Below are 16,018 nucleotides of genomic sequence, written 5' to 3' on the forward strand. Positions count from 1 at the left end.
TGACAATACGGTGGTATTGTTCAATCATCATCAGACATTTCAGTAAAGCAGCAAGCAGATTAGCATACTTTTTTCAACACACAAAAAGCGTGCCAATAGAGACCTTGACTTTGTTTCGAACATCCAGAAAAAAAACCCCAGATCATCAATGTTTCATCCTTTTGATATTCAAAGCTTGCACCTGCCAGGGAATACTTTGCAATTTCTGCTTTTTGCTCTCGTGCCTTTCATCTTCATCATCAGATCAATCATAACAGCATGAGCCTTTGTGAGTAAGATCCCAGATTTTTCCTTTGGATGGACTGTGTAATCCCGGATACACCATGTGGCATCTGGTTTTGATTATTCCTTCAATGCTTTTATATAAAAAAGTGACTAGTCACTTTTTTCTGTGATCAGGCTTTACTGGCAGTGAAGTGTATTGTGCAAAGTGCAAACATTTTACTGGTTTTCCACTTCAGCTGACATAATAATGTTGATCATGAACTTAATATTGAGTGTAATTTAAATTTCTGTGTTAACTGATTTAAAAAGATAATAATAAGCATTTTAAATAAAGTTGTCCAGTGTCCCTTGCATAGGACTGGATAAGGAAAATAAATGCTGAAAAGGCTGAATTGTATTTTATGATTCGTTTTTAGTAAAGGGAAAGACTAAAATGTTATTTAATGCAGTTGTGTTTGACATTTAAAAGAGCTTGTTATGTTTCTTTTTTGTGGTTACCACTGTGTTGAAGAATAGTGCTCATGGTTAGGTTGTGGGTGGTTACTTGAGCACTAACTGAACTGCTAGTGACAAGAAATATTTTACTTGTTCATGAAATTTACATACTAAATAAGTAGTATATAATTGGTTCCAGGATCACTACTCATTGATTTTGAAATTTTGAATATAATTTCAATAAAAGTTGTCATAACTCAAAAATATTGATGCACACTATTGTGTTATTTACTTCTTAATTTATTTTTTGGTTGTTGTTGAGACAAATCAGTTGTTTTTAGAGTGTTGTGGGAAAGTGGGCATATTTGAACACATGGATTGTCTTTATGAGTGAATCATAAAATCATTTCCTCAGTTGATTAAACAGCCGAATCACTGATATTCAGAACAAGAGCATGTTTATTTGTGTCAATAATGAAAGGTCTTAAAAAGATCACACTCTGTAAACCTTGTTTTCACACACTTCAGTACTTCCTCTCTGCAGCTTCTAACCACTGCATGCCCGCTGCTCACCTACACGCCGTGACCACTTCAAAGATCCCAGTTCCCCTGCTGAGGCCCAGAGCAGGAAGCACAGCTGGCGGCTCTTCACTGGAGAACTGGAAGGTTTTGCGTCTGCTCTCTTGTGTTCCCCTCTGACCTTCTAGTTTATGGGGGCCAGAAGGGAGTAGTACTAGTTTACAGTAGTCCTCCACCTGATGACATGTCCATATTCCCTCAGAGAACCTGACTCTGAGACCTGCTTGTTTCCAACAATGTAGCTAGCTTTGTATAACAGCTAACGAAAAGTATTGGTTCCTTTTAGTAACATGTAAGACATTCTAGTACTCATTTGCAACTGAAAGCAAAGTAGGAGTTTCTCTTGTAAATCACTGACTGTTAACAGACAAGAACAGCCAGATACAAGAGCTCCTTCTGTTTCTTTTCGGGTGGAGAAAGAGAGAGAGAGAGACCGCTGCTGATGTTTTTATCTAAACAGCAGTGCAGACAGTAAATCCACTGCTTGTCTCTAACTATACATTGACGTATAGTTCAGGGGAGATGTTCCAGATCCCTGGTGACTTTACAGTATTTATAGCTGAGGTTGTTCATCAACATTTAAGACAGTCTGGAGAATGTGGATAAAAGCATGTATACACAAAATACGATCTAAACCAATTTGAAGCGATGCATCATACTTTAGCTAACAAATCATCATCTGCATATATCTCTACAGTGTTATCAATATCGGACTCTAAAACATAAAAGAATCATAATAGAATAAATTTGTAAGAATTACAGTAACTGCAATTCAGTGCTTGCAAGGACACTCTCTTTTCAACACTTGCCAGAGCTGAGGGCTTCATTTGGTCATTGGAAAGTCCATTGTGCTGCAAAAGTTTGCATTTAAACGTTCTCATTTAAAAGGTGTTTTTCACTTTTCATTTCAGCCTCTGACTTGCCAAAATTCTCCACTACGTGCTGAAAATCCAAAAGTCCCCTCTCTTTTGTTTTACCTAAGAGCAAATGGCCATTCATTAATCTTTTTGAATGCAAAGACCAAGTGCAACTGTGAGCAGGAAAACTCCACAGTCAATGTTTCAAAAAGAAGTCGTTTTGGATCCAAATAGGCTATATTTGATAATGTTTTTGGTACATTGTTTTACAAACAAGTAAATGATAAGCATAAATGCATAATCAATAATTAACAATAATATACTTTTTAAATACACTGTTCAAACATTTGGGGTCAGTAAGATTATTTGGTAACAATGTACCATAAGGTTTTATTTGTTAGTTAATGTATTAACTGACATGAACTAACCATGAGCAATACATATTTTACTGTATTTGTTAATCTTTTTCAACGTTATTTAATAATAAAAAAAAACCATTTGTTCATTGTTTGTTCATGTTAGTTAACAGTGCATTGCCTAATGTTAAAATTTGATTTTAATAATGTATTAGTAAATGTTGAAATTAACATTAACAAATATTAATAAATGCTGTAGAAGTGGTTCGTGTTAACTAAAGTAGTTAATTAATGATACCTTACTGTAAAGTGTTACCGTTTTTTTTTTTTTTATGTTTTAGAAAGAAGTCTCCTATGCTCACCAAGGCTGCGTTTATTTGATAAAAAATACAAAAACAGTAATACTGTGAAACATTATTACAGTTCGAAGAAATAAATACAATTTTTATTGTAATGGCAAAGCTGAATTTCCAGCAGCCATTACTCCAGTCGTCAGTGTCACATGATCCTTCAGAAATCATTCTAATAGGTTGACAGTTGCGCTGCTTATTTTTGTGGAAACCATTTTTTTCAGGATCCTTTAATAAATAAAAAGTTAAAGAACAGCATCAATTTAAAATATAAATCTATTACAAACATTATAAATGTCTTTACTGTCTTTTTTTATCAAATGAATGCATCCTTTCTGAGTAACAGTTAGGTTCTTATAGCACTTATTTCACATATCAGCAATGCTTCTCATTGTAGATAACACTACAGATGTCTTCATCCATGAGCTTCACATCACAATGGCTGTCTGTGGCACTGTTTTAACACTTGAGACATTTGTCCTGGGAAGGAGGATTAACTGTCATGGAATGATAAATGTTTAAAGGCCCTCATGGGGGCATTCACAGGATGAGGCGACATGACATGGCCTAAGAGGTGAGCAAATAGATAGTCATGATGAAAGATGTGCATGTGATTTATTGCCTCTGTTTGGCAAGATTTCAAAGTACCACTCACATATTTTGTTTCATGTGCAGAACAATCAAGATTAAATAAGTTATTGAGGTTTCACGTTGCTTCCTCTCTCCTTTCCCCTATGCAGCCCTCATAAGGACTCATGGGCTTCCTAAATCCTCTAATCTATTGTAAACGGCAGTGAATATCTATCAGCGCTGCCATCCAGTCACAATATAACATGTCTGAGTGCTTGGCAGGCTGAGACTAGACAGTGTGGGTGGCATGTGTGATCTACCAGAGAGTGCTCAAGCAAACTACACATCAATAGGATTAAAGCGGAGGGAAATAATTAATCTGTAATCCTGTTTGCCGTATTTTGTGTCCTTCGAAGAGATGAAAGCTAATTCTGTCTTTGGCAAACCATATTGGCTTATTTATTCAGCTGTACTGGCACTTCTCCCAATATTATCTCACTTTACCAAAATGCTTCGCTTTTGATATTCATTATTCATGCAATTGTTTGAAAGCATAGCCTTTAATAAATGGGTGAGTACATCATACAAATGTAATTTCCTCATATACATGTATACCCATATGCTAGTATGTGGGTTGCATAAGATTTTTGGCCTATCTGGAACATACATTTGCTTTTGGTGCGCTATTGCCATCTAGTGGAAAGCATGGCACATTGCTTTAAATTCAGTTTGTTGGAAGGGATTTTAATTTAAGAAGGTAAATGTGTTAAAAAAAAACCTTTTGAAAGATGTTTTCGTCTCTTCAAAGCTGCATTCACTTGTCCAAAAATACAGTAAAACATTGTGAAACATTACTAGAATTTAAAATAACATAATATCATTTTTTTTTTAAAGAATTCATGAGATGGCAAGCCTTTTTTCTGTAGTTATTCCTCTTTAGTGTCACATGATCCTTCAGAAATCTTTTTTTTTCAGCATTTTTTGAGAAATAGAAAGTTCAAAAGAAAAGCATTTATTTGAAATATCTTTAAAAGCACTTTTGATCAATTTAATGCTGCCTTGCTGGATAAAAGTATAACAACTGGTAGTGTATTGACATATAAAACAGTTGAAACATAGTATACAAAATAATATAAACATAAAAGCTTTTATAAATAAAACAAACAATAAATTAAACTTTTTATATATTAGTTTTATATTTTTCAAGACTTTCATTTGAGAATGTGTTTTAAGGACACAAGGTTTTCCAGAGGACAGTGTATACAGAGCAAAACATTTGCAGAGCTGTTTTTTGAATTTGTGTTCTCTGTTTCTGTCAAACTCATCATTCCCCACTGTTTTTTCATAAACATCCCTTATCGTAAAATCTTTATTCCTGTTACTCTTCTTTTTTCTCCCTGTTTTAATAAAAATAGAGTCTTTTCTGTATTAAAATATTCATAAATGCATTTTTTTTTCGTTTTAAAGTGGTCAGACCCTTTTTAATTGGTGTTTATTTAACACTCTAATATTTTATACCACATTAATGATAATGATATGTCACTTGAGGTTGTGAGAATAGAGAATTTCCACACCGAAACAGACACAAAATTAAACAAAACATCAAAATTTAAAGGGAGGGCTTTGACAGGAGAAAGTTTAATTCAGCTGCAGTGTTGAAGCTCGGGGAATAATAGATGTCATTGAGTAAACACACTGTACATAAAGGGTTGAAAGCAATGATCAACACAGAGTAAATGATTAGCCAACATAAAATAACATAAAATAATGCTAATTAGAAAAGAAAATGTAATATGGATGGAAGCTCTCTACTCTAAATCAGCTTAAAACACACACACACACACACATTAGCTATTTTCCTCATGGGGACCAAAACTTTTCAACCAAGGGATTTCAGATATTGCCATCTTTGTGGGGACATGTTTACCAGGCCTCACACAAACACACACATACAGAACCAAGAACAAACCTGAGCACAGTCATGCACTGCCTGTGGTATTGCACATTTATGAAAATGCAAAAAGATATGGATTCCATTACGTACAGAGGTAGTCCTTCAGTTTAGCTGAGTCATGGGTAGCTCATGCTGCAGTCGTGTGTGCTGGCAGGAGTGAGATTGGTGATTACGCTGCTCTTCAACTTCCACCCACTTTCAGCCCGCAGCTTGAGCCACTGATAGGGACAGCCGTGAAGGCTTATCAGATTCAGTGCCATGGCCCCTCCCTATCACAGTAGTGCATGCTCATATAGTCATTACAAATTAGAGTCAAAGTCATTTAATATCATAAATGTGTAAGCACTTCACAGTTTAATTTTCTTTTCTTGTTGTTTTGAGTGACATTTGGCAGTATGGTAAAACCATACAGAGAACACAGATGCTACATGTTTTTAATATTTCGAAAGCTGTTTACTGTTTATTTAATATGAGGAGTAGGTCTATGTTTGAGATCGGAGATGGTAATAGGAAGTTACATTTAAAAACAATTCTCACGGTAATTTGGTAGCAATAGCGCTCTGACACTAATTATCCACTAGAGGCATTTGCATAATTGCATGTAGGCTACATGTAAATCGTCTGCATAATTAATAGGTTTAAATGTTATCAAATCAATGTTATTTACAAACATCTAATATAGCATATTGCAATTATTGAGAATTTCGCTTCTAGACTGAATTACAGTGCAACAAGCTTATTGTATCCTTTAATAAAACAGTTTACACATTATTGTTGCTTGTGCATTGTATTGTGATATAATTACTTAATGCAAAATATAGCCTATCACTTAAGTCACTCAAAACACAAGTAGGAATCCCGGCATGACAACATAAGCTCCTCTAATATGACGCACAGCAGACTAACGTTGCGCAGTTTCACCTCTCACGTGATTATAACTCTCGTTTGCCGGTGAGTTGAAGAGAGCGACCGACGGGAACTACATTTCTGCTAACATTACTGTTCTCTTCCATATTTCTTTTTGCATTTTGCATTTTATTAAGTCGAGATACGCAGAGTTTATGGTTAATATGTGATCTAAACTGCATCGCAAAACGGTCAAATCGTTGCCTACCCAACGATTTATTCGCGTTGTTCAGAAGCTAACTCATTTGGGTAGTAGTTAGGCTATATTTTAATTGTACCACGCCGTAATGCTCTCGATTACCGAAAAAGAGCTGATTGTACAGATATGGGAAAAAATGATTCCAGTGGCGGAAGATATTGGATCTGAGGCTCTTTTAAGGTATGCTGTCTTATATCAAACAAATATAACGCTTAGAGACCATGCAGACACATATTTATATAGACAAAATAGCATATTTTTACAGGTAGCCTATAAAAACTCAGTAGATGTTTTTCTCCTAAAACTCCTCACCGTTGACTTTTACAGTGTCCATTATGCTGGGATGCTGCTTTTCTTTAAACTATGTAAAACTTTGGGAAACAACCAGTTAAAGTCTTACTTACGCTCTTTGGTGAATCCTTCATAGTTCGCCGTTCAATATTCTTAATATCAAAAGTCTTTTTTGATGGTCTTGATATATTTGGCATGTTTGCCCATGAGTGATGACGCAAGCAACCGAGAGGGAGGAGATAGGGGTCCTGTGCTTGTCTTGTTGACCTTGTTTTCTCCCTTGGTTTACACAGGATGTTCACAACGTTCCCCAAAACAAAGACATACTTCTCTCATCTAGATATCAGCCCCAATTCAGATCATTTACGCTGCCACGGGAAGAAAATCGTCCAGGCTTTAGCCGACGGCGCGAGGAACATAAGCACACTTGCTACCACGTTGGCACCACTAAGCAGGTTCCACGCCTATCTACTGCGAATACATCCTACAAACTTCAAGGTGTTAATCAAACATATGTCCACTTAACTGATCCAGTACACATACACAGGCTTTATCCAAATAAGTGATGTTATGTGATGTGGTATTTTTTCATTTAACTCACTAACGTAATTTTTTTTTTTTTAATTTTCCAGCTTCTCAATCATTGCATCATCGTGACGTTAGCCTGCCACATGGGTGACAACTTCACACCAGTTGCACACGCGGCGATAGACAAGTTTCTTTCGGCATTCTCAGCTGTTTTAGCCGAGAAGTTCCGATGAAGAGCCTCCGAAGAAGGATCGAATGGTTCTGCAAAAGTTTTTCTTTAATAAATTAATAATAAATGTTTTGCAAAGTACGTGTGTCTTATGCGTGTAATGCAATGGAATATTCAATAAAAAAACAATAATAATACTAATATTGTAACATGCACCTCCCTCATTGTAGGCTACTCTTTTGTGTCCGTATTGTTTATGGTTTATATACAGTACATGCCAGGAATTCAGTATTTTGGCTTCCTAATAAAATGTCATTGAATTTACGAAATTCTTCTTGACATTGGCATTGTAATGTTGTGAAATTGATTATTAAATAATAATGCAAAAGGAAATAAATCAATGAGTGTTGCACTTGATCAAGGCTGTAGGTATTAATATCTAAGGGACATGATGCTTCACGTGGGTGTGGCGCTGTCCAAACTTCAGTGCTGAAATATTGGCTGAAGTTCAAAGGGAAATGTGGCGCTATCCGTTGTGCTGAAAGCATTTAAACAGTAGGCTTTTCTTTACCTGTGGGTCAGTTACTCTCTGTATACCCACAAAAGAAGTGCAAACTTTAACAAAGCTATCTACCTTATAGTGTAGGCCTATTATCACTAAGATGGGGTAAGATGACCAACTTCATTTTTTTTCTCTTGGCCATAAAATAGGCCTACATTTAAAACATATTTAAATACATGTAAAATGTATACATATAAAATTTCCATTCATTTGGATCACACCGTTTTAACAAACTAATAAACTTAGTGTGATTCATATTTGTCAGTTATTTCTGTAATAATAAACTGAATGTTTATTTTAAATACAAAATAACCAATCTACATATTTATCATCATTCAGTTTGTTTCAATCTTTTACATTTTAGCTTGTTCTACAGCAAGTCAGCGATATTTTAACCATGATCGTACTTTTCAACTGAATACATTTATTTGTTTTCACAATGAGCACCTTTATGCTGATTTGAAAATACGATTATTTAAATAGAATCAAATAACTGTAAATGGTTTTATTTGAATGCAGACATTTCTTGTCGGTTTTATTAATGTATCACTGATAAATGTGCATCACATTTGTTAAATAAATAATTTAAAAGAAATTTTATATGCAATTCAGATGTGTAAATCTTACATTTAGGCCTAAATATTTTTTAGCGTATTTAGAGTCTTTTACAATAAAGTCCAACTGCATTTTGGATCTTCAATAAGAGAATTTTAGACATTAAAGATTGCAACAGTTACACATATCTTTTAAGGTCTTGCAAGGCGTGAGAAAAGGGAGGAGCAGGAAGTTGAGAACATATCAGAATGAACAAAGACCTCAAATGGCCTTCGTGATCCCATGCAACCTTCTTGTAAGTCACTAAAGTTGTGAATATTAGCACAACTTTTGCACCACAGGATTTAATGCGCAAACCTTTTTGATTTGAAACGTAAAGACAACTCAATGGACAACGAAATCATCTCAGTCCTTTATTTTGCATTATGCATTATACAAATCTCAGTACAAGAATATCCTCGTCCAGTTCACGAATCTAATAATACTGCCTTGTTAGGGCTGATATAACAACAGACAGGAACTTTTGCCAAGCAGCTTGGATGTCTGGGGTGAAGTCAGTCCTCATGCGTCTAGCGATCACCACGGTCAGGCAGTCAGCTAAGAGCTGTAAAAGAAGTGGGGAAAAGTAAAGCACAGTTCCAACATAATAACCAACATGGTAGCCGCGCATTGCTTTAAGACGCCAACCTGGAAATTGCCTGGGTCGACCTGCAGTTTCTCTGAGTGGAGCTCGCTAAGGGCAGTGAATGTGTTCTTGATATCATCCATGTTTTTGAGAGCTTTCTCCAGTCCTTGAAGCACTACAATGCCGTGCGCCGCGATTTTTGGATTAGCCATGATTGCCTCCGCGTTATACAGGTTTCCAAACCCACCAAAGTACCGCTGAGTCCAAGGGTAGACGACCAAGCATCTTGAGATCAGACAATAAAGACAGGTCAGGAGCATTAAAGCCCTTGATGGCTAACTAGGCTACAACAAATACGTCCACCGAAGAAATCAAAATACACAAATTAAAAAAACTGAACAGTGGAAAAAGAAAATATTACCTCGTCAAGCTCTCGACGCCCACCGACTCGTAGTCGAGTTTGGCGAATACACCCTGTATCGCAGCGCGTTCCTCAGCTGTCCACTGAACCATAGTGTCTTCTTGTGGCTTCACAGCCGGACAGATGTTTAAATAGCACTGGTAGGCCGCCGCCCATGTACTATATCAGGCAGATCTGTTCGGCCGACAGTCCGGAGGAAAAGGCGGCAGTTGACCGATAAACGGAGTCCATGTGAATAAACTAGTATTGACAGTGTTTCATCACCAGAGTGTGAGGTTTCTTGCAGTTTATTTATTAAACCTGACAGAACGAGTCTACTGTTTATGCTGCAAATTATATAGGTCTAAGGTAGCTATACAAAGGTCCAATCTGAGTCGAATTAAACTTGTCATATTTGCGTATCTGTCCTGTGAAAAGTTGAAATAACAGGCTTAGCCTACTTAGTTCATGGGTCCTGTTTGCTAAATTAAAATGATTTGCACTAGCCTATAGTGGCCAATGTAGCCTACTGTGTTTTATACTGTGTAGGCTATGTAGTAGGCCTATTAATTTTTTCACGTTCTACAATTGAATTTGGTGTTTGTGTTTTAGGGTTAAAGAAAATGTCCGTAAACGCAACGAAAAATGTTGTGGCAGAAAATTAGGTAGGCTACAAGAACGGGGTTTTCCAATGATAATGTTGAGATTAAAAGTAGCCCATTTGGTCTTTTCAGCTGAAAAAAGAAAAAAGAAAATATCATTCTGTATAATATAGGCCCCTATAGGATTATTTAAAGGGAAAAGTACTGATTTACCTAACAAATATTGGATTTTACATTATTAGGCATTAAAAGCATGGTGTGTTGTGGTTGCTGTGCATTTACAACAAATATCACATTAAAACTACCAATAGTGTGGTAAAAGCATGGTAAGTTTTGTGATTACTGTCCTTTACAACACCCTTCACAGTAAAACTAGGTTACTGAGGTTAAAAGCATGGTAAGTGTTGTTTTTACTGTGCTTCTACTACAAATTCCACTTTGGAACTAATTGTACTACTTTGAACCTATGAATATGATTAACTGATTGAAGGTCTATAGCACGTCACGTGACAGGTATTGTTTAATCACCGTAGTTTATAAGGTGTTGAAAGAAAGCAAGAAACGCAAAGCCTCCGTGCAAAGATATAATGCAGTGACTGAACATGAGGGAGCTAATCTGATTAATATTGACAAACAGAAAAGACATTATAACAAACATAAGGACAGCGTATTTATGACTACCAACATCTGTCACACGTGAACTAATGCCAAATATCGCGATGTGTTCGGAATGGAACTTCTTCAGCGTGATTTACTTCTGATAATTCGCGTCTGTTGTTGACGCCACAGGTTTCCCATTGAACTCCCAAATGGAGTTCCCAATTCGGAACTCCATTGGGAGTTCAATCCACCAATGGAGTTCAATCCATCAATCCACCAATACAGTGACACTCTGCGGACGAATTGGGAACTCCATTGGGAGCTTTGGCGTCTTTATTGTGACGCCGGGTGCGCTTGACCATACTGTTTGACGCCTTGGGAGTGAGAATGGATTGATATGGCATTTATAACATAGACTATATATATATATATATATATATATATATATATATATATATATATATATATATATATATATATATCCTATTGTCATTGTATTATTGAAAACATGGGCAGTGGGACGTGGATCATTAACTCCAATCTAACCAGCATCCCCTTCATGGGTGTATTTACGTGCTGCGGCACCGTTGTGGTGAAGGTTCCGTTGCCGTATGGGGTTTGATGCTGTCAAGCTGTCAGACTCCAGAACCACCAATACAGGTCCAAATATCTCCTCACTTTATGTTGGGCGTAATGAGTGAGAGTGTTGCACTTGATCAAGGCTGTCGGTATTAATATCTAAGGGACATGATGCTTCACGTGAGTGTGGCGCTGTCCAAACGTCAGTGCTGAAATATTGGCTGAAGTTCAAAGGGAAATGTGACGCTATCCGCTGTGCTTAAAGCATTTAAACAGTAGGCTTTTCTTTACCTGTGGGTCAGTTACTTTCTGTATACTGGCAGAAAAAAACTGCAAACCTTTAAGCTCCTGATAGTGTATTATCACTAGGTATAAGATGGGGGTAAGATGACCAACTTTCATCTTTCTCTCTTAGGCATACGTTACAAAATATTTAAGTCTAAATTTAAGATTTATATATTTGGATTGCATATACAATTTCCATTCATTTGGATCACAACGTTTTAACAAACTCTAAACGTGATTCATATTTGTCAGCCATGCATAAATAACATTAAAAAATTTTAAAAAAATAATTGTAATGATAAAATGAATGTGTTTTAAATACAAAATAACCGATTTACTATACCTTAGACCTATATAATTTGCAGCATAACCAGTAGACTCGCTCTGTCAGGTTTAATGAATAAACTGCAAGAAACCTCACACTCTGGTGATGAAACACTGTCAAATACTCACATGGACTCCGTTTATCGGTCAACTGCCGCCTTTTCCTCCGGACTATCGGCCGAACAGATCTGCCTGATATACATGGGCGGCGGCCTACCAGTGCTATTTAAACATTTGTCCGGCTGTGAAGCCACAAGAAGACACGATGGTTCAGTGGACAGCTGAGGAACGCGCTGCGATACAGGGTGTATTCGCCAAACTCGACTACGAGTCGGTGGGCGTCGAGAGCTTGACGAGGTAATATTTTCTCTTTCCACTGTTCAATTTTTATAATTTGTGTATTTTGATTTTTTCAGTGGACGTATTTGTTGTAGCCTAGTTAGCCATCATGGCCTTTAATGTTCCTGACCCGTCTTTATTCTCTGATCTCAAGATGCTTGGTCGTCTACCCTTGGACTCAGCGGTACTTTGGTGGGTTTGGAAACTTGTACAACGCGGAGGCAATCATGGCTAATCCAAAAATCGCGGCGCACGGCATTGTAGTGCTTCAAGGACTGGAGAAAGCTCTCAAAAACATGGATGATATCAAGAACACATTCACTGCCCTTAGCGAGCTCCACTCAGAGAAACTGCAGGTCGACCCAGGCAATTTCCAGGTTGGCGTCTTAAAGCAATGCGCGGCTACCATGTTGGTTATTATCTTGGAACTGTGCTTTACTTTTCCCCACTTCTTTTACAGCTCTTAGCTGACTGCCTGACCGTGGTCATCGCTAGACGCATGAGGACTGACTTCACCCCAGACATCCAAGCTGCTTGGCAAAAGTTCCTGTCTGTTGTTATATCAGCCCTAACAAGGCAGTATTATTAGATTCGTGAACTGGACGAGAAGATTCCTGTACTGAAAATGTTTATTGCATAATGTAAAATAAATGACTGAGATGATTTCGTTGTCCATTGAGTTGTCTTTACGTTAAAAAAATTTAAAAGGTTTACGCAGGTTTTCACAAATTTAGTGACTTAAGAAGGTTGCATATAGGGATCACGAAGGCCATTTGAGGTCTTTGTTCATTCTGATATGATCTCAACTTCCTGCTCCTCCCTTTTCTTAGGCCTTGCAAGACCTTAAAAGATATGTGTAACTGTTGCAATCTTTAATGTCTAAAATTCTCTTACTGAAAATCCAAAATGCAGTTGGACTTTATTGTAAAAGACGTATTTAGAGTCTTTTACAATAAAGTCAAACTGCATTTTGGATCTTCAGTAAGAGAATTTTTACTTGGCTCAAAAATATTTAGGCCTAAATGTAAGATTTCTGCATCTGAATTGCATATACAATTTGGTTTAAATGATTTATTTAACATAAATATAACAGTTATACATCAAAGTAACCGTCAAGAAATTTCTGCACTCAAAACCATTTACAGTTATTGCAGTGATTCCATTTAAATAATCGTATTTTCAAAAACATTTACTCAAATTGCTTAGAATCGGCATAAATCTGCTCATTGTGAAAACAATTCAAGTATGATCATGGTTAAAAGCTGGCTTGCTGTGGGACAAGCATGAGTTAAAAAGTAAAAGGTTGAAAAACTGAATAATATATATATATAGACATATATACACACACACACACACACAGACACACACACATATGTATTGTCATTGTATTATTGAGGCAAACAGCCTATTCAAGTTCACAAATGTTGCATATAGCTTAGACATTCAAATTTAACCATTTGTTTAACCAAATTTGTGCTGGTTGACCAGTTCAGAAAAGCTATTTGGCAACGCAACAGATATTTGAAATTGTACCTTTTTGTAGACTTGATACAGCTTGTCAACAGAAAGTAAATTTAGTGTTGAATGAGTCATTATGAAACAAAGGAACTTCTGCTATATCAGGATAAGAAACTGCCAACCATTTGACAGTGTCAGATGTTTCATACAATGAAAGAGCAATAAGTGAAAAAAAAAACATTGGAATGATTTAACTATGACAGTTTAGATGTGAAAAGTGTTTCTTTTGAAGAAATACAGGTGATTAACATGCAGGGCAGGGGACTTCAGTGTAGCATCTTCTGCTTTCCACTGAGAGACAATGATTAGTTTTGAGAAGTTTTGCTTTCCATATCTGTGTCACCCCTGAATGAGCTTCTTGAACATTATCTCTGGCATCTGGAACACCATTAACACCAATCTAAATAGCATCCCCTTCATGGGTGTATTGACGTGCTGCGGCACCGTTGTGGTAAAGATGGCAGTTCCGTTGCCGTATGGGTTTTGATGGCGTCATCCAAGCTGTCAGCCTCCAGAACCACCAATACAGGACCAAATATCTCCTCACTTTATGTCGGGCGTAACATTGCTAATGATGGTTGGTCCTACGAAATTCCAGCTTGCGTAACCCTTAACCTTCACATTCTTCCATCCACACCACTCTGAATATTGCTGTTCATTCACTCTTTGGCCTGAGGTGAGATCATGAGAGGTCCCACATCAGCAACGGACTGGTCTCCTGCATTGACAAGGAGATTCCTTGCAAGTTCAACCAGTTCAGGCAACCCATTTTGGGCTTCTTCTATGAGGATAGCCATGGAAAGTGCCATACATGTGACCTACCAACTGGCTGAGTCTGTTCTCTTTGTTGGCATCAGTCATCACTACACTCTTTGCCCCCATGTTGCTCTGCACTCAATTGCCATTTTTGGAGCATCTTTCACGGATGTACTCACCAGCCTGGGGTACGTTTCCCAAAGCCAACTATGGTCGCAAGTTCCGTCGTTACCAATAGAGTTCAATGGAAATTGCGATCGTAGTTGGCCAATGATGCTTTTGGGAAACACACCCGTGGTTGGAGCCACCGAAACTGATGGCTTTGATGGTGGGATGGTCACAGATGAAGTTCACAGTATCATGCTGTCCGTGGATTATGTTTAATGTTCCATCTGGAGCACCGGCGTCCTGCAGCAGTTTGGCAAGCGTCATGGCGCAGCCAAGCACTTTCTGAGGGCTTCAGTAAATAGGTGGTCCCACACACCATGCCCAATGAGAACATCCACAGAGGAACCATGCCTGGGAAATTGAAGGAGGCGATACCAGCACATACACCAATGGGCAACCGGTGTGTGTACGTGTCTATGTCTTTAGTGAAAGAGAGAAGGGACTCACCCAGCATAAGGGATGTGATAGGTGTGCTGTACCACCTGCAGTCCCTTGAACACATTGCCCTCAGCATCAGCCAGGGTTTTACACTGCTCCAGGGTTATCAACATTGCCATTGGCCAGCTATTTATTATTGACTTTGCGAGCTGCTGATAGTCAAGGAAGATCTGCTGGTGGGCCAGGGTGGAAGTTTTGCCCCCAAGCCAGAGGACATGCGCAGAGAGTATTTTGCAGAATGTGTAAACTCTCTAGAAATGTCACGTTTTAGTATCTTTTTTAATTGCATCAGATTGATCAACAGATACATAAATCTCTTAATTTGATAGACAAGATAGCTGTCCTTTCGTAATTTTACCGACGAGTTCATAAAATAGAACAATTTTCTCTAAAAATTGAGAATTTTTTTAGAGCGGACATCAGCCTCTTTAGTGTTTAAACTCTTAAAAGTAAAGGTTCTTTATTTACATTGATGGTTCCATGAAGAACCTTGGACATTTATAGAACCTTCCTTTCCATTGCGCAAAATGTTATTTTAGATTATTAAAATATTAATCGCACAAATGGAAGAACTGCTCGCTGAAAGGTTATTTGGGGAACTAAAATGGTTCTTATGGCTTTTGCTGATAAAAACAAACAAACAAACAAACAAAAAAACTTTTGGAACGGTTATTTTTATCACAAATGCTGCACCATTTAAGCTGCCAGCGGCTATTATAATCATCCTTCCAAACAATTCTGTACATCCAAACAAAGATGAGCATTACACTCAATTACAACTAATTTTTTATTACAACTTTGTGATAAATGTCATGGAGTCTAATAAATAATGAGGGTGAGTAAATGAC

The 16,018-nt window shown here is 37.3% G+C and overlaps 3 protein-coding genes, 1 long non-coding RNA gene and 1 pseudogene across 5 annotated transcripts; 2 read left to right on the plus strand and 3 right to left on the minus strand.

The window, feature by feature from the left end:
- Positions 1-4,406: 4,406 nt before the first annotated feature.
- LOC311096233 lies at positions 4,407-7,016 on the minus strand. The gene is made up of 2 exons (XR_014608986.1): positions 6,836-7,016; positions 4,407-5,595 (listed from the first exon to the last, which is right to left on the minus strand). It is a non-coding gene; the product is annotated as an uncharacterized lncRNA (long non-coding RNA).
- hbae4 (hemoglobin alpha embryonic-4) lies at positions 6,225-7,616 on the plus strand. Its single transcript, XM_084135279.1, has 3 exons — positions 6,225-6,611; positions 7,016-7,220; positions 7,355-7,616. The coding sequence occupies exons 1-3, from the start codon at positions 6,520-6,522 to the stop codon at positions 7,481-7,483; spliced, it is 426 nt and encodes a 141-aa protein (XP_083991405.1). The 5' UTR covers positions 6,225-6,519; the 3' UTR covers positions 7,484-7,616.
- A 1,322-nt stretch (positions 7,617-8,938) lies between these two features.
- hbbe3 (hemoglobin beta embryonic-3) lies at positions 8,939-9,819 on the minus strand. The gene is made up of 3 exons (XM_084135551.1): positions 9,583-9,819; positions 9,224-9,446; positions 8,939-9,140 (listed from the first exon to the last, which is right to left on the minus strand). The coding sequence occupies exons 1-3, from the start codon at positions 9,672-9,674 to the stop codon at positions 9,012-9,014; spliced, it is 444 nt and encodes a 147-aa protein (XP_083991677.1). The 5' UTR covers positions 9,675-9,819; the 3' UTR covers positions 8,939-9,011.
- Positions 9,820-12,210: 2,391 nt separating this feature from the next.
- Positions 12,211-12,943, plus strand: LOC311096422 (hemoglobin subunit beta-like). Its single transcript, XM_084135550.1, has 3 exons — positions 12,211-12,308; positions 12,445-12,667; positions 12,751-12,943. Exons 1-3 carry the CDS (start codon positions 12,217-12,219, stop codon positions 12,877-12,879), a joined length of 444 nt encoding a protein of 147 aa, XP_083991676.1. The 5' UTR covers positions 12,211-12,216; the 3' UTR covers positions 12,880-12,943.
- A 1,265-nt stretch (positions 12,944-14,208) lies between these two features.
- LOC311096533 (methylmalonate-semialdehyde/malonate-semialdehyde dehydrogenase [acylating], mitochondrial-like) lies at positions 14,209-15,668 on the minus strand (annotated as a pseudogene). Its single transcript has 3 exons — positions 15,639-15,668; positions 14,857-15,421; positions 14,209-14,747 (listed from the first exon to the last, which is right to left on the minus strand). The product of its transcript is annotated as a methylmalonate-semialdehyde/malonate-semialdehyde dehydrogenase [acylating], mitochondrial-like (transcript).
- Positions 15,669-16,018: the final 350 nt, after the last annotated feature.

Source organism: Abramis brama (genome assembly GCF_963993115.1).
Source record: "Abramis brama genome assembly, chromosome: 14".
Classification (NCBI taxonomy): domain Eukaryota; kingdom Metazoa; phylum Chordata; class Actinopteri; order Cypriniformes; family Leuciscidae; genus Abramis; species Abramis brama.

Excerpts from the sequence above, each read along its gene's own strand:
- hbae4 (XM_084135279.1), top strand. The coding sequence starts at position 6,520 with ATGCTCTCGATTACCGAAAAAGAGCTGATTGTACAGATATGGGAAAAA. Across the intron at positions 6,612-7,015 it reads GGATCTGAGGCTCTTTTAAG|GATGTTCACAACGTTCCCCA; the intron begins GTATGCTGTCTT and ends TGGTTTACACAG. Across the intron at positions 7,221-7,354 it reads TACATCCTACAAACTTCAAG|CTTCTCAATCATTGCATCAT; the intron begins GTGTTAATCAAA and ends TTAATTTTCCAG.
- LOC311096422 (XM_084135550.1), top strand. The coding sequence starts at position 12,217 with ATGGTTCAGTGGACAGCTGAGGAACGCGCTGCGATACAGGGTGTATTC. Across the intron at positions 12,309-12,444 it reads GGCGTCGAGAGCTTGACGAG|ATGCTTGGTCGTCTACCCTT; the intron begins GTAATATTTTCT and ends TCTGATCTCAAG. Across the intron at positions 12,668-12,750 it reads TCGACCCAGGCAATTTCCAG|CTCTTAGCTGACTGCCTGAC; the intron begins GTTGGCGTCTTA and ends CTTCTTTTACAG.
- hbbe3 (XM_084135551.1), bottom strand. The coding sequence starts at position 9,674 with ATGGTTCAGTGGACAGCTGAGGAACGCGCTGCGATACAGGGTGTATTC. Across the intron at positions 9,447-9,582 it reads GGCGTCGAGAGCTTGACGAG|ATGCTTGGTCGTCTACCCTT; the intron begins GTAATATTTTCT and ends TCTGATCTCAAG. Across the intron at positions 9,141-9,223 it reads TCGACCCAGGCAATTTCCAG|CTCTTAGCTGACTGCCTGAC; the intron begins GTTGGCGTCTTA and ends CTTCTTTTACAG.